Source organism: Cebus imitator, unplaced genomic scaffold (genome assembly GCF_001604975.1).
Source record: "Cebus imitator isolate Cc_AM_T3 unplaced genomic scaffold, Cebus_imitator-1.0 Scaffold258, whole genome shotgun sequence".
NCBI lineage: Eukaryota > Metazoa > Chordata > Mammalia > Primates > Cebidae > Cebus > Cebus imitator.
Genome location: NW_016107573.1, coordinates 526,334 through 552,723, shown reverse-complemented (window position 1 = coordinate 552,723; position 26,390 = coordinate 526,334). Strand labels below are relative to the sequence as shown.

The 26,390-nt window shown below is 52.7% G+C and overlaps 1 protein-coding gene across 1 annotated transcript in view; it reads left to right on the top strand.

Annotated features, from left to right (window-relative positions):
* AP1B1 (adaptor related protein complex 1 subunit beta 1) overlaps positions 1–26,390 on the top strand; it is a 47,079-nt gene that overhangs the window by 11,575 nt on the left and 9,114 nt on the right. Inside the window, exons 3-16 of the mRNA XM_017499496.2 lie at positions 291–396; positions 4,233–4,368; positions 5,220–5,465; positions 7,217–7,407; positions 9,040–9,261; positions 12,065–12,185; positions 12,929–13,024; positions 13,992–14,107; positions 14,454–14,619; positions 20,956–21,054; positions 21,560–21,819; positions 22,466–22,667; positions 23,518–23,538; positions 24,147–24,290. Of these exons, the coding sequence (XP_017354985.2) occupies positions 374–396; positions 4,233–4,368; positions 5,220–5,465; positions 7,217–7,407; positions 9,040–9,261; positions 12,065–12,185; positions 12,929–13,024; positions 13,992–14,107; positions 14,454–14,619; positions 20,956–21,054; positions 21,560–21,819; positions 22,466–22,667; positions 23,518–23,538; positions 24,147–24,290 (2,043 nt within the window). The 5' untranslated portion in view covers positions 291–373. The remainder of the gene's footprint in view (positions 1–290; positions 397–4,232; positions 4,369–5,219; positions 5,466–7,216; positions 7,408–9,039; positions 9,262–12,064; positions 12,186–12,928; positions 13,025–13,991; positions 14,108–14,453; positions 14,620–20,955; positions 21,055–21,559; positions 21,820–22,465; positions 22,668–23,517; positions 23,539–24,146; positions 24,291–26,390) is intronic.

Below are 26,390 nucleotides of genomic sequence, written 5' to 3'. Positions count from 1 at the left end.
GGCTAATCTCAAACTCCTGGGCTCAAGTGATCCTCAGCCTCTTAAAGTGCTGGGATTGCAAGTGTGAGCCACTGTGCCAGGCCTGCAAGCTTCCATCTTGTTAATTTCTATCCTAACAGTCGTCCCTCACTGTTGCCTGTCCCACCTGAGGCCAGGGGCCTGAAGCTGCCCTCAGCCCACGGCATAAGATGTCTGACATGCCTCCCTCCAGTTCTTTTGGAATTTAAGTACAGGGAATCATCCCCTGGCAGGGTAGGGAGGGATCACTCATGCTTGCCTCCTTTCCTTAGGGGAAATCTTCAAGCTGAAGGCAGAGCTCAACAGTGACAAGAAGGAGAAGAAGAAGGAGGCAGTGAAGAAAGTGATTGCATCGATGACCGTGGGCAAAGATGTCAGGTATGCAGGAGTAGGCCTGGTGGCAGCGGGAAGCTGGCTGACAGGGGAGCGTTTATAGCTTGGGTCCACTTCAGTCTCTCCTTTAGGTTGTCTAGGGAGCCATGTCTCCCCTCATACAGCTCCCTTCATAAAACTTTTTTCCCCAATAGAAGGTTTTGTTTACACAGGAATCATGAGCCCAGATGCTGACAGGTCAGGTGGTGATGGAGTGAGTTAACTAGAATAGGTGGGAAAGGCAGCAGGTGATAGAGTGGGTATGGCATGGACCTTCTCAGAAACTCCAGAGGATCACTACTCGCTGGGGAAGAGGACCCAGCCAGGTCTTCTGGTTTTTAAAAAGAATGGGAAATCTGGGCTGGGTGCAGTGCCTCATGCCTGTAATCCTAGCACTTTGGGAGGCCAAAGTGGGTGGATCACGAGGTCAGGAGTTCAAGACCAGCTGGGCCATTATGGTGAAATGCTGTCTCTACTAAAAATACAAAAATCAGCCAGGCGTGGTGGTGTGCGCCTGTAATCTCAGTTACTCAGGAGGCTGAGACAGGAGAATCGCTTGAACCTGGGAGGCAGAGGTTGCAGTGAGCTGAGATTGTGTCACTGCACTCTAGCCTGGGCAACAGAGTGAGATGCCGTCTCAAAAAAAATTAAATAAATAAAAATGGGAAAGCTGGATTTTTCATTTTAAATCTCCCTGCCTTAAGTGGCCAGATGATATTAAACCAACACTGTGTGGTGCAAGTAAAAACACACGTGCCAGATTGGATTTCTCTAATTTGTCACCTGTTTGCAACCTCTGTTGCACCTGATGGCTGGAGCAGGTCTTGTGTAGAATGGCTGCTGCACCTTGGCTCATGCCTCCCCTGTGGGAGTGCCCAGTGACCCAGCTTGTCTTCCCATCTTTAAAAACCCTATCAAGGTCTGCCTTTGCCTGTTGCCAGCCCACTACCTCAAACTCAAAGCATTTGCTCTCGGTTCCCATCACCCAGCACTAAATGGAGACTGTTCTCTTATGTGTACTTGTGTTTACCTGCTCACCAGATTGTAAAATCTCAAAGGCAGGGACTGGATTTTATAACAGCTTAATATTTACACAGTATTTGAGAGTCTGCACAGAACATTTTCAGATTTGTTTTCTTAGTAGTTCCTTACAATTCCCATATTGTAGGTAATGATGGTTTTACTGCCAAAGAAATAAAAACATAAAGCGACTGCCTAAGAGTCACATGGTTTATGGCAGAACTAGGACTCAAGCCCAGTTCTTCTGAAATCCAAATCCAGGCGGCTTTCACCTATGCCCTCATGGTACGCAGCCCTGTGCCTCATAGCCTGGGTGCTGATGTGGAGCAGCTCCTGTCCAGGTCCCAAGATAGGCTCCCACTACTCCAGACCTCCCCATGGATCCCCCACCAGCAAGGACCTGCTGCCAGCAGCTCCGGAAAGCAGCTCTGCAGAGATCCCTTTGGAAGCCAGAGCCGCAAAGGGAGCAGGCGCCCGCTGGACACCTGGGCCTCCTTCCAAGTCAGATTTCTTCCAGGACAAAGCCGCTCTCCTTCACCCAGAACACCACTGTCACCTCCTCACAGAGGAGAAACATCTTTGTTCTTCCGTCTCAAAAGAGCTGGCTTTGTTGATATGACAGGCCCCAAAGAGCGAATCGTTCTCATCAGCAGTTTTTCCTCCTTCCTCTTCCCCATTCTTCCTGGTGCGTCATCTTCCAAGGTGATACATCAATTTTGGCTTTGGCAGGACTCCTGCTTGTTGGGGTTCAGGAAGTTCACTTTGACCTCTTAAGTCTCTGTGTTGACACGTTGTTGCCTGTAAACACCTAAGAATTGAGAGGGGATCTGATGATTCCAAGATAGAAAATTGCTCTCTAACCAAATTTCATATCTTAAGGCCTGTGACTCTGGGGCCGTGGGTGCCACGTTGAGAAGGGTTCCACCCAGTGGTCATGAGCACAGACCCTTGTTCCTCCTCCAGGAGCCTGGCTCTGGAGACATTTATGAAGCTCAGTATTCTGTGAAATGGGGATCATCCCCTGACTTCTAAGGGCAGTTAAATGAGATCAAGTATGTAAAGCTCTTAGCACCAAGCCTGGTGTGTGGTGTGTGCTCCAGGCATGCTGTGCTTGTTCTTAGTGGGTGTCAGAACTTGCGGTGAAAGCAGCGTGAGCCATCCTACTTCCATGCAACCCTCCAGAACCAGCAGCCTAACATAAGGGGCCACGTTAAGTATCAGAGAGGGAGAAAGGGTCATTTTCATTTACTTAGCACCTCCCAAATAACAAGGACCAGAAACCTAAGTATGTTCTCTCATTCAGTTATCATAAAGGCCCTGTGAAGTGAGTTTCTGTTGCACCTTGCTTGGAAGTGAGGAAATTGAGAGTCAGGGCAAGGGGGCAGGTGACAAAGGAATTTCTCTGTCATACAGCTAGCAAGAGGCAGTGCTGGGTTTGACGGGCTTCAGAATTCATGTTTGAACTGTCTGAAAACAACTAAGGACTTTTTCTACTTTTATGTTTATTCATTTATTTTTGAGGCAGAGTCTTGCTCTGTCACCCGGGCTGGAGTGCAGTAGTGTGATCTCAGCTCACTGCAACCTCCGCCTACTGGGTTAAGCGATGCCCCTGCCTCAGCCTCCCGAGTAGCTGAGGTGCCCGCCACCTCGCCCAGCTGAGTTTCTTTTCTTTTCTTTTTTTTTGTTTTTAGTAAAGATGGGGTTTCACCATATTGGCCAGGCTGGTCTCAAACTCTTGATCTTGTGATCTGCCCACCTCGGCCTCCCAAAGTGCTGGAATTACAAGGCGTGAGCCACTGTGCCTGGCCCTTTTTCTGCTTTTAAAATGACCGTTTGGGATTTTCTACCAATAAGTGTTGGTTGATAACGGCACATCTGATACCCTCCCTTTTACCAGAAAGTCGTCCAGTGCGTCTCTCCTTTCTCTCCTACCCACTGTCCTCCCACCCACTAGTTAGCAGCCTGAAAATCTTCTTCCTTTTTTCAGCCCCTCCGTGTGCCCTGGAAGATGGATAGCCTGGGGCTGATGGACAACCTGGAGCTGAAGAGGTATCTGGTGTACCTCCACCTGATGAATTGTGCCAAGAGTCAGCCTGACATGGCCATGATGGCTGTCAACACCTTTGTGAAGGTGAGCGGGAGCTTGGTGGGCATGGGGGTATAGGGGAATGGGGTGCTTAAGGCTCTGTCTCCCCTCAGTCTCTTTGGGGTGGGGCCCTGTGGCGCTGGATGGAATCCAGACCTTTGGACTGCCCGCGCCCACCCAGCCTGCAGGCCTCTTCCTCCAGCAGAGGGCTCCCACTTCCCAGAGAACCAGATGCCAAGGCCGCTGCCTAACTCATCCTGTGTGAGGTCCTGCAAGGCCTGTCGATCCCCTCACCACCCCGATTGGGCCCTGCTGTGCATGCTTTGCCAGGGCAGGAATCAGCAGGTGTCTGAGAGCTTCTCTGTTCCCCTTCTAGACTGCTGCTTACTCCATTTTCTGTCCTTCAGGTTGATTTGTCAGCTCTGTGCACCTTTATTTTAATTTNAGTAGAGACGGGGTTTCACCATGTTGACCAGGATGGTCTCGATCTCTTGACCTCGTGATCCACCCGCCTCGGCCCCCCAAAGTGCTGGGATTACAGGCTTGAGCCACCGCGCCCAGCAATAGGTGTTAATTGTTAACAGCACATGTGATACCCTCCCTTTTTTACCAGGAAGTCACCTAGTGTGTCTCTCCTTTCTCTCCTGCCCACTGTCCTCCCACCCACTAGTTAGCAACCTGAAAATCTTCCTCTTTCTTCAGACTTTCCCTTGCTGAAACCATTTTGACCTTTCAGTGCCCTCTTCCCTGATGTGGTGAACTGCATGCAGACGGACAACCTGGAGCTGAAGAAGCTGGTATACCTCTACCTGATGAATTATGCCAAGAGTCAGCCTGACATGGCCATTATGGCCGTCAACACCTTTGTGAAGGTGAGCGGGAGCTTGGTGGGCATGGGGGTATGGGGTGCTTAAGGCTCTGTCTCCCCTCAGTCTCTTTGGGGTGGGGCCCCGTGGCGCTGGATGGAATCCAGACCTTTGGACTGCCTGCGCCCACCCAGCCTGCAGGCCTCTTCCTCCAGCAGAGGGCTCCCACTTCCCAGAAAACCAGATGCCAAGGCCGCTGCCTAACTCATCCTGTGTGAGGTCCTGCAAGGCCTGTCGATCCCCTCACCACCCCGATTGGGCCCTGCTGTGCATGCTTTGCCAGGGCAGGAATCAGCAGGTGTCTGAGAGCTTCTCTGTTCCCCTTCTAGACTGCTGCTTACTCCATTTTCTGTCCTTCAGGTTGATTTGTCAGCTCTGTGCACCTTTATTTTAATTTCATTTTCTCCTAATGTTTACTACCTGTGAATCTGTATACCTTTAGAACCTTAGGTCCTCTGAGTCCTGTCCACGCTCAGATATGGGGAAATGAGGCTTCTGTGGCCAGAGGAAAAATCGAGGGCTGTGATGTTAGGTGGATGTGAGTTTGAATCACGGCTCTGCTCTGTGGCTTCGGATGAGCTCCCAGCCTTCCTGAAAGCGTCAGTTTCATCATCTGTAAAATGGGACCAGTATTGTATTTCCACTGTGAGGATAAGAGGAGATGACGTGCAGAGCTGGCATGGGTGCTGGTTACATAGCATTTACTTCCGCTGCTGTTGGCTGCAGTTAGTAGAGATCCACAGCAGCCATCTGATGTTGCTCAGCCCAGCAGGGCTCAGAGCTGGAGGCCAGGGAGAATACGAAGCCACAGGTGGCTCATCCCACCCCTGCCCTGGCCGATGGCCGGTTCCCCTCAGGACTGTGAGGACCCCAACCCCCTCATCCGAGCCCTGGCGGTGCGGACCATGGGCTGCATCCGCGTTGACAAGATCACGGAGTACCTGTGTGAGCCACTCCGGAAGTGCCTGAAGGATGAGGATCCATATGTGCGCAAGACAGCAGCTGTGTGCGTGGCCAAGCTTCACGATATCAATGCCCAGCTGGTGGAGGACCAGGGCTTCCTGGACACCCTTAAAGACCTCATCTCTGACTCTAACCCCATGGTAAGCCACTGCCACCCACCGTGCCTCCTCCACCGCCTCCTGGGTTGCTTGGGAAGACATTGGCTTGACCCTTCACCAGGCTGTCCTGAGTACGTAGAAGTGAGAGCCTGGCTGGGGTGCCAGTTGTTCTTGTGCCTGTGGTGGTTCAGGCAGCCTCTTTGGAGGGAGCTGGACCTGGATTCCCTTATTCTCACCACTAGCTGCACAACCTGGAGCACTGCCTAGGCTTCCAGGGCTGTCTCCTTCATCAGTGAGATGGATCTAATCCTATATAGTGGGCAGGAGTGCTGTGAAGGTGACGTCCCTGGCATGGCCTGGCACATGGTGTGTGATCAATACTAGTGCCCTCCCTCCCCTTCTAGTCACTGTTACTGTTGCTGTCCTCTCACCAAGACCAGTGCTGCATGTGGGGTGCTTTTCCCTTCCCTCCCATCTTTGCTGGGTTGTAGAGGGTCACCCTTGAAGTAGCATAGCCTGGAAGACGGGACATCCAGATGTAGCAGGATATGGAACCCTACAGTCTTCTTACCCATGGTGGCGACAGCAGTTTGGAGGGCAGTTTTCCAGGGCCTGTTTAAAATGAATGCACATGCTGGAACAGTAGTGGTAAAACAAACAAAAAAAAAGTGGAAAAATAAAATGAATGCACAAACCCAGCCATCCCACTCTGAGCAGAAACACTGAGCACTGCCACACAGCACTGAGCGACCAGTACAGGGATGGGCACTGGAGCCCTGGACGGGCCACAGGGAGAAGTCAGAAACAAAGCAGAATAAACTTAAAAACAGCTGCCTAAGGCCAGGTGTAGGGGCTCACACCTGTAATCCCAGCACTTTGGGAGGCCGAGGTGGGCGGATCACCTGAGGTCAGGAGTTGGAGACCAGCCTGGCCAACAAGGCAAAACTCCACCTTAACTAAAAATACAAAAATTAGCTGGGTGTGGTGGCACATGCCTATAATTCCAGCTACTCAGGAGGCTGAGGCAGGAGGATTGCTTGAGCCTGGGAGGCAGAGGTTGCAGTGAGCTGAGATTGTATCACTGCACTGTAGCCTGGGCAACAGAGTGAGACTCTGTCTCAACAAGAACAACAACAACAAGAAACAGGCGGGGCGTGGTGGTTCACGCCTGTAATCCCAGCACTTTGGGAGGCCAAGGCAGGAGGATCACTTGAGGTCAGGAGTCTGAGATGAGCCTGGCCAACATGGTGAAACCCCATCTCTACTAAAAATACAAAAATTAACTGGGCATGGTGGGGCATGCCTGTAATCAATCCCAGCTGCTTGGGAGGCTGAGGAAAAACAGCTGCTCTAGTGGAAATGAATTGAGGGCCTGGAGCCTCACCTGGCAAGCCCCTCTTCTCCAGCCCCTATCCACTGCCAGTAGCCTCGAGGAACTCCGCAGGAATCCCTTAGCTCTAAGAGGCACAGCTGACAAGCATTGAAGTGAGCTGCTATTGCTGGTACACAGGGGTGCTGTGATAGGAAGGTGGGAATGCTTTCTAGGGCTAGGCACTTGGAGCTAGGCATTTTTTTTTTTCCTAAATGGCAGGCACTTGCTTTTGTGCCAGGTTGCAGAGGAGTCAGCAGGGTGAATGCTTGGAATGGGTCTTGTTGCAGCTCCAGATGCTGCCCATCAGGTCATATTCTTTTCAGTATATTTGACCTCTGACCAGCCCGCATCATTAGCCCCACTGCCCCCTGGCCTGTGAGCAGCACCCCCAAGCCTCTGCCCCTTTCACCCTCTCAACCAGGTGGTGGCCAATGCAGCAGCAGCACTCTCAGAAATCGCGGAGTCTCACCCCAGCAGCAATCTGCTTGATCTGAACCCACAGTCCATCAACAAGCTGCTGACAGCCCTGAATGAGTGCACCGAGTGGGGCCAGATCTTCATCCTGGATTGCCTGGCCAACTATACACCCAAGGACGACCGTGAGGCCCAGAGGTGAGCAAGCTGCCCCTTGCTTGCCAGGCCAGCCTGAGGACCCTGGTCCTCAGGGGCTCCAACCAGGCACTGGTCCTCAGGCCTTAGTGGGCCCCTCTCTAGGGCCATGCCCCACAGCCCACCCTCAGACACACTGAAGGGAAGCCTGCCTGCTTCCCACCTCTCCAGAGCCAGGCAGGCAGGAGAGTTACCTGGGGCAGTCAGCTCAGTGCCTGCTGTGGGCACAGGCACGGCTTGGCCTGGGAGTTCACAGAAGACCAGGGCACCTCCGTTGAGTTCAAGAGATGGGTAGCACGAGAGCCACTGCTCACTGAATTCTCACTGGGTGTCTGGGGCTCTGCCGGGTGCTTTCCATACATTACAGAGTCTTCAGTGCAACTTTCATCATCCTGCATCTTCCAGATGAGGGCTCTCCAGCTTAGAGAGGTAAAGGGAATGAAGTGGGGATTGACATCTATACAGTATGTACTACATGCCAGCACTGTGCTTATTCTTTTTTTTTTTTTTTTTTTTTTAAGCAGGGTCTCCGTCCCCCAGGCTGGAGCTGCAGCCTCAACCTCCTGGGTTCAGTTAATTCTCCCAAGTAGCTAGGACTACAGATGTGTGCCAACATGCCCAGTTAATTTTATATTTTTTCTAGAGACAGGATTTCACCGTGTTGCCCAGGCTGGTTTCAAACTCCTGGGCTCAAGCAGTCCATCCACCGCAGTCTCCCCCGGCCTTGTTCTTTACATGTATTATCTCATTAAGCCCCTAGCAATCCTGTGAAGTAGGCATCATTATCTTGATTCTCTAGATGAGGAAACTGAGGCCCAGAGTGATTTGAACCTGCTGGCGGTTAGTTAGCAGGCAGCAGAACCAGGATTTAGATCTTTCTCCTACAAAAAACATGTTTGTTTGTTTAAGACAGGGTCTCACTCTGTCACCCAGGCAGGAGTGCAGTGGCACAATCATAGCTCACTGCAGCCTTGAACTCCTCAAAGCAATCTTGCCTCTGTGTAAAATTACTTTTAGTAGAGAAGGGTCTCACGATTTTGCTCAGGCTGGACGTGCTTTTTTTGAGACAGCGTCTTACTCTGTTGCCCAGGCTGGAGTGCAGTGGCACAATCATAGCTCACTGCAGCCTCGAACTCCCCAAAGCAATCTTGCCTCTGCCTCCCGAGTAACTGGGACCACAGGTGTGCACCACTATACCCAGCTAGTGTGTAAAATTACTTTTAGTAGAGAAGGGTCTCACGATTTTGCTCAGGCTGGACATGCTTTTTTTGAGACAGCGTCTTACTCTGTTGCCCAGGCTGGAGTGCAGTGGCGTGATCTCGGCTCACTGCAATCTCCATCTCCTGGGTTCAAGCAATTCTCATGTGTCAGCCTCCTGAATAGCTGGGACTACAGGTGCTCACCACCATGCCTGGCTAATTTGTATATGTTTTGGTAAAGACAGGGTTTCACCATATTGCCCATGCTGATCTCAAACTCCTGACCTCAAGTGATCCACTTGCCTCGGCCTCCCAAAGTGCTAGGATTACAGGCGTGAGCTATTGCGCCCGGCCTGGGCATGCTGGTTTGATAACTAAAAGCGGGATGTTTCCCTTTGTCTTTCCTGTTTGCCCCATTGGAACGGATGGACCCCAGCATCTGTGAGCGGGTCACACCCAGGCTCTCCCACGCCAACTCTGCTGTGGTGCTCTCTGCTGTGAAGGTGCTGATGAAGTTCATGGAGATGTTGTCCAAGGACCTGGACTACTATGGCACACTTCTCAAGAAGCTGGCCCCACCCCTGGTCACACTGCTGTCGGCCGAGCCGGAGCTGCAGTACGTGGCTCTGCGCAACATCAATCTCATCGTGCAGAAAAGGTACTGAGGTCACTACACACAAGTGCCATGCGTACCCCTCGGGGAGCCTCTTCTGCTGGGAATGGGGGCTCTCAAAGGAAACTGACCTGTCACCACGAAGGAAGTCTCAAATAGCTTAACCCAGAATAGCTTAACCAAAGGGGCAACTTTGCCCCCTGAGGGACATTTGGCAGTGTCTGGAGATACTTTGGTTTTCCCAGCTGGGGGGCATGCTACTGGCTTCTAGTGGCAGAGGCTAGGAGTGCCGGTCAGCATCCTACAGTGCACAGAATAGCCCCTCACGATAACTGTCCAGCCCGCAATGTCAGCAGTGCTGAGGCTGAGAAGCCCTGGCTTAACCTGACTAGGAAGCAGGCTGTGTAAAGACCAGCTTGGTGCTTAAACTAGATATTGGGTTCACAGTCCACGGAGCCGTCCTGAAATAGGCTGTCAGATTTCGTGTATCTGTGTGCATTTCTTTGGGGACAGGGTCCGTAGCTCTAGTCAAACTCTCTGAGGTTGGAGGACTGCAGGAAGTTGAGGAACTGTTGGACTTTACATCAACGTCGAGGCCTGGGAGAGGGGAGCATCGGGCTCACTCCGAATGCTGTGCCGCCCGCTTCCCTCCTCCCGTGAGAATGGCTGCAGCAGTGAGCCGCTGCACCCAGGGCACGCAGTCTGGTAATGGAGGGTAGGCGAGAGCAGAAAAACCATTGAGCGAGGCTGGGTCTGAGGGGTTCATGGCATGATCCCCTTCGTCCTCTGAAGTGGCTCTGAGTGACAGAGCCCTGCAGCTCTGGGGAGTGGGATTGACCTTGAGTTTTCCTCGCAGCTCTTGGTCACATGGCTCAGTCGGCAGTGGGGACTTGACTGTAGCAACTATTGATGATTTGTATGTTACGGCAGGCCCTGTGGCTGGGAGTGGGGCTACACAGAGAACTGGAGCCTCATTAGTTATTTTCTCTTAGAAGATAGCACATCCTCCTGGTCGTAGCATCATTCTGGGCCTTAGTACTCTCCGGGGGACTAGAGATTCTGGTTGAATTGGGATACTAGGGAGGTAAAGATGGGAAAGCCTTCTGAGTTCTTAAAATGAAACTAGGGCTTCCCGGTTGCAGTGTGGGTCTTTATACGCCAGTGCCCTTGAGTCACGGATTTAATGCGGGGTAGTGACGAGTAGAGCAGATCAGCATGCAGGGTTTCCTGTGCTATATTTAACATGGTAAATCTCTTAAGAAGTTGTCTGTGTCACTGAGACATGCCCTGCCCTGGTCTTGAGATGTGGCTGGGCAGCTTTTGCCAAGTCCTAATTGCAGAAATCATCTTCCTGCTACCCACCTCGGGGTCTTGCCTCTCCCGTGGGGCACGACAAAGGCTCCTTGCTTGGCCAGGAACTCGCTGCAGTGTACACAGCAGCACAGAGTACTGTTTCCTCCTTTCTCTCTGTCCTGTCTTTCCCCTTCCTCACTGTCTGTCCTCATATCTTTTCCTTCCTCCTTTCTGTTCTGGAAGGGCATACGAGTAGGAGTCAGAGGCAGGTGATTCTCGTCCCACTGCCGTCCTTGCTGACATTGGCCATGTGACCTGGTGCCAGCCTCTCATTCTCTCTGAAGTTTCTTTGTCCAGGAAAAATGTGGTGGGTGATACTGGCGGAAGGCAGAAGGATGGAGCCTTTGAGGGAGGAACAATGACACATGTGAAAGGGCTCAGCTCGCGACAGCTCCTGCCTAGCGATGCTTCTCTGAGGCAGGCATCGATCATGCTAGATGCTTCGCATCTCACTCTCATAGCAGGCCAATGAGGTCCCTGTCCGTGTTGGGGTCCCAAGACCACCCTCGTGCTCAAGATTCACTAGCAGTACTCACAGAACTCAGCCTATAGTTTTTAAATATATTTTTTCTTTTTGAGACAGGGTCTTGCTGTGTTGCCCAGGCTGGTCTTGAACTCCTTGGCTCAAGCGATCCTCCTGCCTCAGTCTCCCAAAGTGCTGGGATGACAGGTGCAAGCCACCACGCCCAGCCAGGACTCAGCATATAGCTGTACCCACAGCAAAGATCTATCAGCAGCAGAGCAGGGCTGCCCGGCTGCGTCATAGGGGAGGACACAGGTGGAGTCTGAAGGATTCTATGAGAGACCTCCTTGTACCTGCTCCTTGCCATGGGGAGCCACACAGAGCACACTCCTCCCCCAGCAAAATGTGGCATCATGTGTGCAGTGTTTCTGCCCAGGGAAGCCTATTTGAGACTTGGCACCCAAGCTTGTTATTGGGGGCACCTACCCAAAGCCCAGACTCCCAGGAGGGAAGCACGTGTTCAGCATAAACTGTATTCTTTGTATAATTGTCTAGGCACAGTTGAATACGTTTATCATTCAGGGAATGGTGAGAACACTTCCAAAATCCAAGTTGCCACATGCCAGGCTTTCTGAGGCTAGCAGTCCCAGACCTGCAGTGGTAATGTGTTTCTGTCCAGTGTCATTCTCATTTCATGGGTGAGGAAACAGGCCTGAGTTCACAGGCCGTGACTGGGACTGAGATGTGTCTGATGCCCAAGCCCGTCCCGTGGGACCTGCTGCCTCTGGAGTCTCTTGCTGTGCTTCCTGTCCCCTCCGGCGATGTGCTCAGGCACACAGGGGCCAGTCAGAGCCTTGCTCAGGCCGGTTGGTGAGGTGAGCCCTCTGCCCAGGAGCCATGGCAGTGACTCTGCTTTCACAAACATCAGACTCCACCTCAGATACCAGAAATGTCCCAGCAAATGTGGAGGGGGGTTTCTCACGGGGCTTACGCCTTTTTTTTTGCTCTCCGGGCATCCTGCCCCACGACCAGGCCTGAGATCTTGAAGCATGAGATGAAGGTGTTCTTCGTGAAGTACAATGACCCTATCTACGTGAAGCTGGAGAAGCTGGACATCATGATCCGCCTGGCCTCCCAGGCCAACATCGCCCAGGTTAGCAACATGTGATGATTAGGGCACGGGCTTGGTGTGAGACAGTTCCACCAGCACCAAACTGTGGGCTCTAGGCCAGCTGACCAGTCTCACCATGAACAGTTTATCTTACAAAGAGTTTAGTATGGGACATGGGACTCCATAAGCAAGTAAAAGAACTGATGTTTTTGTTACTAAAGACTGTTTCTCGGCCAGGTGTGGTGGCTCACGCCTGTAATCCCAGCACTTCAGGAGTCCGAAGTTGGCAGATCTCCTGAGGTTAGGAGTTTGAGACCAACCTGACCAACATGGAGAAGCCTCTTCTCTACTAAAAGTACAAAATTAGCTGGGCCTGGTGGTGAATGCCTGTAATCCCAGCTACTCGGGAGACTGAGGCAGGAGAATCAGTTGAAACCTAGGAGGCGGAGGTTGCGGTGAGCCGAGATCGCACCATTGCACTCCAGCCTGGGCAACAAGAGCAAAACTCTGTCTCAAAGGGAAAAAAAAGTTTCTCTCTATTATCTGTCATCCCTTACAAAGTGGTATTGGATATGTCAGCTACATCAACCCAAAATAAGGTTGTCCAGCCCTGCTTTCCTTTTCAGGCACCTGCCAGCTCTCTCCCTCCCTTGGGCCTTCCAGTTGGAGCAGGAGGCAGAATCCCATCCTCCTTGGGAGTCTGTGTATATTCACTGCCCAGGAGTGTTCCAGCAGATTGCCCCATCAGGTCCCCCCCAACCCCATCTTTTCTGTTTGGGCCACAGGTGTTGGCGGAGCTGAAAGAGTACGCAACGGAAGTGGATGTGGACTTTGTACGGAAGGCTGTGCGAGCCATTGGCCGCTGTGCCATCAAGGTGGAGGTGAGGACCTGGGACTCTGTCCTTGGCTGGAGAAGGGAAAGGGAGCCGAAACCAGGAAACCAGTCTGATTCAAGCAGAATCTACCAGCTTGCTTGTGGCCTGGAAAGGCCTGAGGCTTACGACTGCAGCCCCCATGGCGAGCATTGTGCAGATCTGGTGGGGTTCCTTCTCACTCTGTATTATCCTTTAGGCCTTTGAGTTGCTGCAGATCAAATTAACCCGTCATAATCAGGGTTTTCCTGCAGCATTTGCTAAGATGCTGGGGCAGCCACAAGCTGGTGGTTGTCTTGGTAGACTTAGCATTCACTTCACAGAGCTCTGGGCAAGGGCCCTGCCTGTTGAACATTTTTTGGCAAATACTGTCATCATTCAGCTGCCCACGTGCCTCTGTGTCCAAGCGTCCCAACGTCCTGGCATTTTATCCCCTTCCTTTCTCTGTCTGTGGAGATGTTCCTTGACCACTAAGCCAGATTCTCCTTAAATGGGTCCACTGGTGACTAGAGGCTCCTGGGATAGCCGGTCAGCCCCCACCTATGCCCTTGAGGCATGCTCGCCTTGGAGCCTGTGATGCCATCCTGAGAAATCTCCCTCAGAGCATGAGAGCAGCAGCATGTGAAAATAAAGGCAGAACCAGTCAGAGCTTCTGTGAGTGTTTAGGTCACAGGAGTCCCCTTTCTGAAACAAGTAAAAAGAGAGGTGGGATTGGACTGCAGGTAGTCACCTTGCTGTCAGAGGCTCTGCCTCTGGCTTCTCCTCAGTTTCATTCCCCATGTCCCGGCCATCCTAGGGCCATGATTTGGTACTGGTTCTCCCCTGCTTCCTGGGGAGAGGGTTTTCCTGTTTTCCCGCTATGACGAGGAAGGTGCTGGAGGAGTGACTTGGAGCCCTCGGCCAAGGCGTGGTCATCAGAGGCTCTGTTGGAAATGGGGTGCGGGGACCTGGCCCACGTTCTCCTCTTCCCATGCAGCAATCCGCGGAGCGCTGTGTGAGCACGCTGCTCGACCTCATCCAGACCAAGGTCAACTACGTGGTCCAGGAGGCCATTGTGGTCATCAAGGACATCTTCCGCAAGTACCCCAACAAGTGCGTGCCTACCCTCCCAAGGAGAGGGCATCTGCCTCTGCCTGGGGACCAGGATGGCAGGGCGGAAAAGGAAGGAGTTGTCTCACTGCTCTTCCTTACTTCTCTGCCACAAGCAGCATTCTCAAAAGAAACACTTTGTTTTTTCTTATTTCACCCACACTGCCCATCCTCTGCTCCCCAGGCCAAAATAAGAGCTAATATATGACCAATGAAACTCAGACCTCCTTTACCCACCACCTTGGGGTCTTATGAGGCGGTTCCCCTTTCATCCTGCCCCCTGCCTGTCTTCCCCGGGTTGCCTCTTCTCCTTCAGGGCTCACATACTGGCTGTGCCCTGGTCTCCCAGGTATGAGAGTGTGATTGCCACGCTGTGTGAGAACCTGGACTCGCTGGATGAGCCTGAGGCTCGGGCTGCCATGATCTGGATCGTGGGCGAGTACGCGGAGCGGATCGACAATGCAGATGAGCTGCTGGAGAGCTTCCTCGAGGGCTTCCATGACGAGAGCACCCAGGTGAGCCAGCAAGCCAGCCAGGGTGTGAGTCATGACTGGCAGCTCAGCCCCGCTGTGGCTCCTACTGCCATGAAACTCTCCCTTCCTAATACGTTGTCATCAGCACAGACAGACAGATGAGTGCTGTGCGGGTGATGGGCACCACCCCTTTTCCTCACTGCAGTACAATCAAGTCAGGGGGACACATGAGGCAGTCTGTGGGGGTGTGCATGGAAGGCAGGCAAAAGTTCTTGGTTATGTTTTCATTTCATATTCACATTTCAATAGGAAATACATTGATTTGGTCTAAAATTGAAAAGATACACAAGCATATATAGTGAAAAGTTTCCCTCTTATCTTTGCAAGCCACAAATTCTCTTCCCAGAAGTCACCACTGTTCTCGATTTCTTAAGAAACTTCAGGAGATCATTTCGGAATACACCAGTAGACTGACAGACACATACGCACCCACCCTTCCTACACACACACGCACACACACACGCACACACGCACGCACGCATGCACGCACGCATACACAGCTAACATCCATCCATCCATCCATACAACTGATTCTCAGTTTTCGTGGTGCTTCTGTTCCATAGTCATGGCAAACACTGAATTAGCAAGTACTGAACCACAGCTCCTGGGAGAAATACGGAGTTTGGTTTCTGTGAGCATCTAGACACAATGTTTTTGTCAACTGATCAGTTAATAACCTTTTTAAATGTGTGTTTCTGTTTAAAGACACATTAGTTATATATATTTTCAATTCATTGACATTGAACTCATGGCCATCAATACTGTAATTCATGCCTGAGTGAAGCTGATGAAGCACATGTGTTTTCTTTTTTCTTTTTTTTTTTTTTAATATGTTTTGTTTTTTTGTGGCACATGTGTTTTCTCTGAGGCACATCACAGCCTTCTGTACTTGGGGACACTAGGCAAGCATTTCAGCAGTATACCTGGGAGCATTTTAAACAAGGCAATCAACAAAAAGCTCAAAAACATGAAAAACATGGCACTAAATAGGCGGTGGGAAGGATGCTTGTTTACAGGATGAGAGCCGAAACACAAAGGCAAAGTGTTGCCTTATCTGACCTCAGCTGTGAATGTGTGTGTCAGGCAACTCAAAGCTTTCATGGCTGTGCACATATCTGCAAATGACTGCAAAGGCACCACGAGGATTGATTTGGGCGCTACAAGTAAATTTTAGCAAGTAGGCAGATTCACCCCACATGGACTGCTCAAGTAAATGATAATCAACTGTATCTACATTGCCCTCTCATTTATTTTTAAACAAATTCAAATTGTTCGGGACCTTGCCTTTTTCTGTTACAAATACATCCACAGACCGTGCTCTCATTCATTTATGCTTTATTTAACCAGCCTCTCCTGGTGGGTGTTTATTTGTCCAGTCTTGTGCTCATTTAAACAGTCTGCTGTACATAACCTGTGTCATTGCCCTCTGCTACCTCCACTTTGTTTATGCCAGCCTGATAGCTAACAGGGGTACCTCACTGTAGTTCTGTTTGCATTTCTGTTATGAATGAGGTTGAGTGTCTGCTTGTCATTTGTATTCCCTTTTCTCAGTTAACTGGGAACAGTCTGGTAGTCTGTTTGAGAGCTCAGAAATGTTTGCTGCCCAACTGGGGCAGTGTAACCCAGCAGATCTGAGTGAGGCATTTAGTATGAGAGATCCCAGAGTCCATACCCCTTCTCTGAGCCTCAGTTTCTTCATTTGTGAAATGAAATCATTAGACCTTCCCTAATCATCTTGCTATGAAAGTTAAATTAGGAAGCTTTGTATAATGTCCTTAACACATGCCCAGCCCATAATAAATACTCATTCATGGTAGTGTTGGTTTGGGCCAAATTGGTTTCAAAAGCAAACTAGTCCAGGCCTAAAAGGGACAAACTGGTTCCGGTAGCTGGCAAGTGCTGGTAGCATGCTCCTTTCTGGCGCTCCTGGCTGAGGGTACTTGGATGGTGGCACTGGGCTATCTTCTGCTGTGGGTAGACTCCCAAGAGTGGAAGCTGTAAGGAGTCAACAGCCCCAGGCTATGTCCTTACAGCACAATAATTCCCACGGACAGAGTTTTTCCCCTCCCCTCAGTAGTTCCAGCAAAAGTCCCAGGACCTATTTGCATTATCCTGAGCCAGGCACTGTGACTCTGGTTGGCGAGGTCTCTCAGGCACTGATCCCAGTCTGTGTGGACTGAAAGGGACAGAAAGGAGGGTGAGGCTCTGAAGGGGAGCCAGTGTTTCTGTTCCCAGAAGACAGAATAGATGCTGGGTGAGCAAAAACAACAGATGTCCATCTCAGAATCACAGTGCTAATTCCCACCGGCACCCCCCCACCACCACCTGCCTCCAGATTGCCTTTGCTTGCAACACCAGCCTCTTCTCTCTGTCTCAGAAGCAAAGCCTGCCTGTGCTGGGTTCTGCCGCTGCAGTCAAGTCCTGCCTGGGATCACTGTGAGGATGTCCTGTAGGGCAGGAATCCCCAACCCCTGAGCCACAGACCGGTACCCAGTACCGTGGCCTGTAAAGAACTGGGCTGCACAGTGGGAAGTGAGCAGTGGGCAAGCAAGCATTACCGCCTCAGCTCCGCCTGCTGTCAGATCAGCAGCGGCATTAGATTCTCATAGGAGCGCACACCCTATTATGAACTGCACATGGGAGGGATCTAGGTTGTGCCTTCCTCATGAGACTCTAATGCCTGATGATTGGGGTGGAGCAGTTTCATCCTGAAACCATCCCCACCGTCCCCATCTCCCATCTGTGGAAATGTCTTCCACAAAACTGGTCCCTGGTGCCACAAAGGTTGGGAACCGCTGCTGTAGGGGTGTGCTTCTGCCCCACGTAGTAGGTCAGTCTTTTGCAGCTAAGCCTGCTGAAAAGCCAGGGTGGGAGAAGCTGGACAGGGAGGGGTAAGCCAGGAGTCTGGTGCTGTGAACAGAAACAGAGCTTGAAAGTTTGAGATCCAGGCTCCTCCCTGTTGTGTGGCCTGGAGCACAGTTACTTGAACTCACCAAGCCCATTTCCTTGTCTCTAGTACAGAGTGATTGCAAAGACTGTTGGACATTGTGTGTAAAGTGCCCACTCCAACACTCAGTAAACGACATCTGTGAGGGTGTGACGTAATTCAGTAGCCTGTTCACTTTGCGTCTTTTGTTCACGACACAGTTTAAAGCTCTTTTAATGATACTTATTAGGGTCAGGAGTGGTGGCTCATGCCTGTAATCCTAGCACTTTGGGAGGCTGAGGTGGGTGGATCACTTTGAGGTCAGGAGTTCGAGACTAGCTTAACCAACAAGATTAGCCTAACCTTTTTTTTTTTTTTTTTTTGCCTGTCAGTCTGGCTGAGGGCCTGGGCCACTCACAAACACCAAGAAAAGTGCTGCAGAGAGTCACAGCCAAGGCCCCAATCAGCCAGCGATACTCACATTTATTAGGTATAGATTAAATGACAGATCTTGAAGAAACATCACTAGAGGGTAATTTACCTGGTTGCTGACTCCCCGAGTAGAGGGCAATTATGCACCTGCAGCTGATCATGATGAAACCTTGTCTCTACTAAAAATACAAAAATTAGCCAGGTGTGGTGGCATGCACCTGTAATCCCAGCTACTCAGGTGGCTGAGGTAGGAGAATTGCTTGAACTGGGGAGGTGGAGGTTGCAGTGAGCCAAGATGGCACCACTGCACTCCAGCCTGGGCAACAGAGCGAGACTCCATCTCAAAAAAAAAAAAAACTTGTTAACTGGGTACAGCAGCTCAGGCCTGTAACCCCAGCACTGTGGGAGGCCGAGGCAGGGGGTACCTTTGAGTCCAGGAGTTCGAGACCAACCTGGGCACCATAGTGATACCTCATCTCTGTTAAAATTAGCTGGGTGTGGTAGCACACACCTGTAGTCCCAGCTACTTGGAGGCCTAGCAGGGAGGATCGTTTGAGCTTGGGAGGTTGAGGCTGCAGTGAGCCAAGATCACACCACTGCACTCTAGCCTGAGCAACAGAGCTTGTCTCACAAAGAAAGAATACTTGTTTAGTGCTTGACGATCTGGAGTTTTTTGTTTTTTTAGAGATGGAGTCTTACTATGTTGCCCAGGCTAGCCTTGAACTCCTGGGTTCAAGGGATTCTGAATAGCTAGGACTATGGGTGTGCATGACTGTGCCAGGCTTTGCAATTAAGGAACTCATTTTAGATTGTCTCATTGAACCTCCTCATCCTTGGCTCCTAGGCCTTTCCAGCCATGGATAGCAGACTTAGAAAGTCTTGGTCAGCAGCTGGGAGAGGTGGCTCACGCCTGCAATCCCAGCACTTTGGGAGGCTGAGGTGGGCAGATCACTTGAGGTCAGGAGTTTGAGACCAGCCTGGCCAACATGTTGAAAACTCATCACTACTAAAAATACAAGCATTAGCTGGGTATGGTGCTGTGTGCCTATAGTCCTAGCTGCCTGGGAGGCTGAGGCAGGACAATCACTTGAACCCAGGAGGCAGAGGTTGCAGTGAGCTGAGATCACCCGGCTGCACTCCAGCTTGGGCAGGAGAGAGATACTCTGCCTGAAAAAAAAAGTCTTGGCCAGGGTGGTTTATCAGCCCAGCCTGCGTCTGGCCCTGTCCTGCTGTACCCTGTCTGAATAGCCGGGGTAATGACATCACTGCAGGAAGTCTGCCCTAAATATGCAGGCTAATGGCTTAGTGTGTTGAGGGGAACTGGAATGGATTGTTGAGCAGGGCCCTGGGCACCAGGCCAGAGCACCCTCTGGCAATATAGCCTGAGGCATATCTGACCAGAACCACAGCAGATCTGACAGGGAGGAAAATTCCAGGCATCCAGCTGACTGGGTTGGGAAGAGCTTTTTCAAGAGTCCCTGTGTGATGGTAGTAGTGGTGATAATGACTATGATAATGACACTTGTTTCATAGTGAGCAGAATACATAATACTGCTTCACATTTGTGGTCTCATCAACTTCCCATTAACCCTGTGAGGTGTAATGCCTGTTTTATAGATTAGGAAACTGACTCAGAGAAGCTAAATGACTTGCCCAGGGTCACCCAGCTGGGAAGTGATAGAACTGGAGTTCAAATTAGGTACGTTCTGACTCCAGCTCCAGGCAAGCCGTTTTTAAAGCTCACAAGAATCCCTGAAGTAGGCCACACCTCTCCTTTACAGATGGGGATGAATGGCTTCCCATTGGCCACCCAGGCAGGGGCTAGAGTCTAGAAGCCAGATGCTGGGCTGCCTCCTGCCTTGGAAACAGCCAGCCTACTGCTGTTGGCCCATGTGTAACCAAATTGCAAAGACTCTGCTTCATCCCAGAATTGGAGGGCCACTTGTCCTCCATTCCACCTGCCACTTTCAGCCTTCCCTGCACAAGTGCCCTCCTGCTGGGCAGGTCCCGGAGATGCCGCCAGCACGGCTGGGCCGCTGCTGGGCTTCCTGCACTGCCACTCCTGCCCTCCTGCCGCAGACCTGTCCCTGGCACAGCCTGTGGGCTCCTGCACTGCCCCTGACTCCAGGAGCCTCGGGCTGCCCTCTTGTCCTAGGACTGGCGAAAATGAGGCCATGACTAAGGAGGGATTTTGTGTAGAGACTTGTTCTTGTGTAGATATTTCTATAGTCAGCAAGTATTTCTGAAGTGCCTACTATACAGCAGGCACTAGATCGAGCAGTAACTAGTGACACAGCAGTAAGCCAGACAGACTTCACTCCAGCCCACAGGGAGCTCACTGCACAGGACAGCCAACAACCGGTGGTGCTGTGAGAGGTGGAAGAGGCTGCAGAAGCGTGGGGGTTCTGGAGGTAGGGTTGGCATGAGATCTGGAGGGCAAGGAGGTGTTGGCCAGGATGAGGCCAACTTCAGGGATGTCCAGGTGTGCGGCAGGGGCTGGTGGAGGGCCACCAGGAATGGTTCCCACCCTCTGATAGAAGCACGGCTCCTTGATGGCAGTCTCTCTGGGCCAAGTACTGTCACCACTTGTTGACAGATGGCCCTGATAAGAAGCATACCAGCCACACATGCAAGCCTCTCATAATGCTGTAGCGTCTAGAGCTCCGACAGGTTTCTAGAACCCTAGAGTTGGGTAACAGCCCCCAGCCTGCTTGGGTTTGCCAGATAGCCCTTTGCTCAGCTCCTTTCTGAGTGAGTGAGGCTGAAGTCTGGCTGGTCAGCGGCACCAACACCCATGGCAGCCCTTTGCCTGTGTGCTGTGACAACCCCAAACCTGGAATTGCTGTGCTTGGCTTCCAGGGACTTTGAACGCCCTTTTCCTCTTCAAGCCTTTTTGGTTTCCCGCTGTCCCCATGTGAAGCCCACACGTCCTCCTCGTCACCACTGTTCCCTCCCTGCAGGTCCAGCTGCAGCTGCTGACTGCCATTGTGAAACTCTTCCTGAAGAAGCCAACAGAAACACAGGAGCTAGTGCAGCAGGTCCTCAGTTTGGCCACTCAGGTGGGTGCCAGTCTCCCCGCCATGCCCAGCACAGCCCTCACTGAAGCAGGGGAGCTTTTGTCCCAGCAACTAGACTGGAAGTCAGGCCCACTCCTAAGACTGGTATCTTGAGGGTGGGACTGGCTCCCTGCCTTCAGGGAGCTTAGAACACAAATTACAAGTTCAGTGAGGTCAAGTAGTGAAGTTGAGACAAACCAGAGAGGGGAGAAAGAGGGCCCGTGGGAACCTGAGGGTGTGCATAGGGGATAGGAAGGGCAGGCCACAGAGGGCGGTCGGGAGTAGAGACAGGAGTGGCCAGGCTGGGGTAGAGCACCATGGGGAACGAGCCGGGGCCGGCGTACGGCCCTGTGGGCGGTGTTGGGGCAGGCTCCTGGGAGCACTCGGGACTGCTGTCCCCACCGGCCTGCCCCGACCCCACCTGGATCACGGGGCTGCGGGAAGGTCTCCTCCTCCTCACTTGGCTGCCCTGCTCTGAGTTTTATGGGCTTCTCCTCACGCCCTCAAGGACTCAGACAACCCGGACCTGCGGGACCGTGGCTACATCTACTGGCGCCTGCTCTCCACGGACCCGGTGGCAGCCAAGGAGGTGGTGCTGGCAGAGAAGCCACTCATCTCTGAAGAGACAGACCTCATCGAGCCCACGCTGCTGGACGAGCTCATCTGCTACATCGGCACGCTGGCCTCCGTGTACCATAAGCCTCCCAGTGCCTTTGTGGAGGGGGGCCGGGGCGTCGTGCACAAGAGCCTGCCACCCCGCACTGCCTCGTGAGTGAGAGTGGCCAGTCGTGGGCCTGAGCCTCCCACCTGCTTCCCCGGTTCAGCAGCACAGGTGCGCGGGCCTGGCGTGCTGTCCCCCGGCAAGACCTGGGTCTGAGGAAAACTGACCACCTTTTAGCAGATGTTTATTGTACACGAGGTATTTGCTAGATGACCTCATTCCATCCTAACGACAGCTCTGAGAGCAAATGTCCCCATTCGTCAGATGGGAACAATAGACAAGGAGAGCTTGAGCGATGGGTCCAGGACCCCACAGCCAGCAGAGCTGGGACTCAGACCAGCTCCGTCTCATTCCAGCGCCCTGTCTGCACCTCCTCCTCTACTGCTCCCAGGTGGTTGGTGTGAGCTGGCGGCACTGTCCTAGGGCGGTGGCATCGTTTTCTCCTTAGCATGGGCTGAGGGGTAGAAGCAGGCGGCCCTCTCCCTTCACTCATCCTCGTGGAGGACCTAAAATATGGTTCTGCTGTGGGAATGGGAAGGCAGGGGGTCCCTGCGGACAGCCCTGTTGGGGACAGTGAAAAGACCCAGTGCCCGTGCTGGGGGAGGTGCCTGGAGGCTGGGGTCTCTTTGACCTTCCTGAGACATCCTCATGCTTCTGCTCTACTGACCTCCTCTCCCTTCTGTGTCCTGGCAGGAATGAGAGCACAGAGAGCCCTGAGACAGCCCCTGCTGGAGCACCTCCTGGGGAGCAGCCAGATGTCATCCCCGCCCAGGGCGACCTGCTGGGTGACCTCCTTAACCTGGACCTCGGCCCCCCGGTTAGTGGCCCGCCCCTGGCCACCTCCTCGGTGCAGATGGGAGCTGTGGACCTTCTTGGCGGTGGCCTTGACAGCCTGGTATGTTGTGGGCCCTCTGGATGATGTTGATAATGGTCTTCAGAGGCGCAGTCACCGAATGTGCGTCCAGGCCAGGCACAAGCCAGGTGCCTCGGATACATTCTATTGAGTCCTTACCATCTGCCCTCGGAGGCGATTGTGAGCTCCCTACTTATGATGAGAAGGCCAAGGCTGAGAGAGGCCAGGCAGCCTTCCCTCCGAGGTCGCTCAGCCTGAGTCGCAGACAGGATTCCACTCCCTTGTTAGACCTTGGAGTCCCAGGAGACCCTGGGCAGGGAGCCCATCCTAGCCCTTGTCCTGATCCTGGGGTCAGAGTCACCTTTGCACTGTAAGGCAAGGGTGTTCCTGGCTTAGAGGAATCAGACTTGCATCCACTTACCCTCATGCTGCCCCAGCTGGGAATAGCAGCCCAGCCAGGCCTATTTGAGAGAGCATGGGTGGTCAAGGAGAGAGGGGAGGGGTGAGACTGACCTGGGTATCTCCCTGGGGCGTCCTCAGGCAACTGGGGGTGGCTAAGCCTCTTCATTTGGCTGTGCTCGGCTCAGGTCCCCACAGGGGCAGCACGGGGGCAGGAGCCTGGTGTTCAGTGCCGCTAGGGTGAGGCAGGAGGGGCTGTGGTGCAGGACGGGAGGGTGTTGGGTGAAGGCGTGGGGGTGGTGCCTTTCATAGAGACAGGTCTGGGCCTCTCGTAGGCCCCGGCACAGCCTCACGCCACACTCCTCTCGGATGGAGCTACAGTTGACTCATCTCTTCCCTCTTTCCCTTCTCTCGTCTCTCTCTGTCTTCCTTCCTGGCTTTTCTCTCTGCATGTGGCTGCCTGTTCTCTTCACCTGCCTGCTTCCGCTTGGAGATGGGGGATGAGCCTGAAGGGGTACGGTTCAACCCTTGCGTCACCAAGCCTTCGTCCTTGCTCCTCCCGAAAGCACCGGCCCAGCATCCCAAGGGGCGGGTGATGTCAAAGCGGCCCTGCCTGCTGAGCCACTGCCTTGGTCCAGCATCCTGGCAGCCTCTGCCCTGACCTACTGGCATCCAGCTGCTACTGGGCCCTATAGCCATGGATTCTTGCCCAGTCCTCACCACTCATGACACATTGCCTTGTCATCCCCGGGATTGCCAGCCCTCAGTCCCACAAACCCTCTCTGATGTCCTGAAGGGAGAGCTCCCGTCTGCATAGCATGTCTCCACCCAGCTGTGTGTCTCGGGACCTCCTTTTATCCATGGGCTGAGTGTCAATTTGGGAGTGTCCCCAGCCCTTTCCCAGAGGTTACTCCTAAGGCTCAAGGCTTGCAGGGCATGGGAGGGCTCAGCCTCTCTTCTCCACCCACCTCTCTCTGTCTGATTTCTGTAACTTACACTTGATGTGGAGGCTGCCCTGCCCCCAGCCCCCAGTGTATTCTAAAGAGCCAGGTGGCTCTACTCATTCCCAGCCCGATGTCCCTGCCCCTGATGCTGCCTCTGACTCATTTCTTCCCTTTCCAGATTGGGGGCACCAACTTCGTGGCACCTACAACAGCAGCAGCACCAGCCAACCTTGGAGCACCCATCGGCAGTGGCCTGAGTGACCTCTTTGACCTAACCAGTGGCGTGGGCACCCTGTCAGGATCGTATGTGGCCCCCAAAGCAGTAAGTCACCTGCCTTCTTTCTTGGCAGGAGCAGAGAGAAGTTAGACTGGCATGTGGGCTCCTTTAAATGGCCTCGGCCGTGGAATTGGCTCAGGCCAGTGCTGATGAGGGAAGCCGGGGGCCATGGGGACACCGACAAAGAGTAGCTAAGTCAGGCTTGGTGGGGGCCTAGGAAGGCTTCCCAGAAGAGGGGTTGCAGAAACTTATTGGCTGAATGAAAGTAGGTAGGGGGCTCCAGGCCAAGGAAACAGCCTGTAGGAAGACCTGGAGGAAAGGGAGACCCTGGCCTCTGCCAGGGAATAGCAGAGGCCTGTCAGCTGGGAGCAGTAGTTCTTGGTGCCATCAGACCCAGCACCCCTTAGTCATCATAGACATTTTACATTGTCACTGTTCCTCTCCTTAAATGCAATTGGTGGGCTGTGTAACCTACCTACACATAGCATTCCAAAAATACTCAGATGCTTTCACTGCATGGAGGAGACATAAAAGGAAGAGAATACAAGTATATGTATCAGTTTATAAATGCCTGGGCATGCCCTCTCACTCACCCCAGAAGACATGAAGTTGCCAGGTGTTTGCTGCAGGGCAAAGTCACTGTGACTGTGACAGCCACAGCCTGGGTGTTTGTAGCCTAGACCCCTTGAGTGTTTTGGCCAGTGGTGCCATTCGTTTCTGAAGTGGTTGCTGCCCTCCAGTAAGGTTCTAAGTAAGACAAGGAACAGGCTTCCCTCGATTTTCCTGAGAACTGTGTTCCTGGAAGTCTCCGGGTATGTTGAAACCATGCAGAAAATACTGAAGGACGCAGGACGGTTGCTTGCTGTGGGGTGGTTGTCTCGTGGCGGAATGTCCAGCATCCCTGTCTGCGGCCCACTACACGTTGTGCCATCTGAAGATGCCCACAAATGCCCACTGTGCCCCCTAGGACACAACCCCGAGACTCCTAGCTAGACTGGGCATCAGTGAGGAGGAAGCTGGCAAGGCTAGGCTGAGTGTTTGCTCTTGATCCTGGCATAGCTGGAGCCATTGGAAAATTCTGAGCAGAGGGATGAAGTCCAATTCTCAAGTCCAATTTGCACTTGAGAAAGCTGGCTGCATCTGCAGGGAGGGGTGGGGCAGAAGCACCGAGGCGGGGGTTCTGTGGCAGGGAGGAGGAGTGCTGCTGCAGCTGGACAACGAGGACGTCCTGTGGGTGGAAACAGACAGACTTCAGAGCTCCTTGGGAGGGAAGAGCCGGGGCTAAGGGAAGGAGAGCTGAGTTTTGGGGTGTGAAAACATGCGGGCTGGGCACTGAGGAGCACTCAGTGTGGGCCATGTTGTCAGTGTCAAGGAAGCTGCCAGAGGGGACCAACCTGGCCTGATTCCCTCACTTCACTCAGATCAGAAGCTGTGTTTGCCAGAGTCCCCCTCACTCTTCTGAGGTCCCTTGCCCCTCTCCAAGCTGGCTTTTCCCACCATGTGCCAGCTGCACCTGCAGTGGTGGTCACTGGAGGCCCCTGGCAGGGTCTAGGCACTGAGAGGCCCACAGCAGACAGCAGCTCTGACACTAGCAGCTGCACACTTCGTGCAGGGACGGCACAGCGTTCCACAGCCACCGCCAGCACATCCTCCTCCCGGCAGCCCCTTGTGGCTCTTCCTCCCATTTTGTGGTTGAAAAATCCAAGTACTTTTGCCTAAGGTCACATAGCTGGTGACAGTCTGGAAGTGAAAGCAGGTGACACTAATATCTCTGCTCCAGACCCCTACATGATGGCAGCCCCACAGAGTGTGAGAACCACCTGCCTTCATGTGTGGGGTGTCAGGGCCAGCAGGGCCAAGGGAGCGTAGGATCGTGGTATCACATACAGCATGTGCAGTTGACTTACTACCTGGATTGGCTGTGCGAAGGCATGGCCAACCCGTACTCACCAGAAGCCTGATATCGCAGGCATACAAAGCAGGACTAAGGGACAGAAGTACGGCAGTCTCCTGTAACCCTGTGGGAGCCAGCCCTTGCCAAGCACTGCAGAGCTGAGCTGCCTGGAATAGACAGCCTGGAGCTGACCTTTGGCAAGCTGGCACTAGACTTGGGTGTTCATCTTTTTTTTTTTTTTTTTTTTTTTT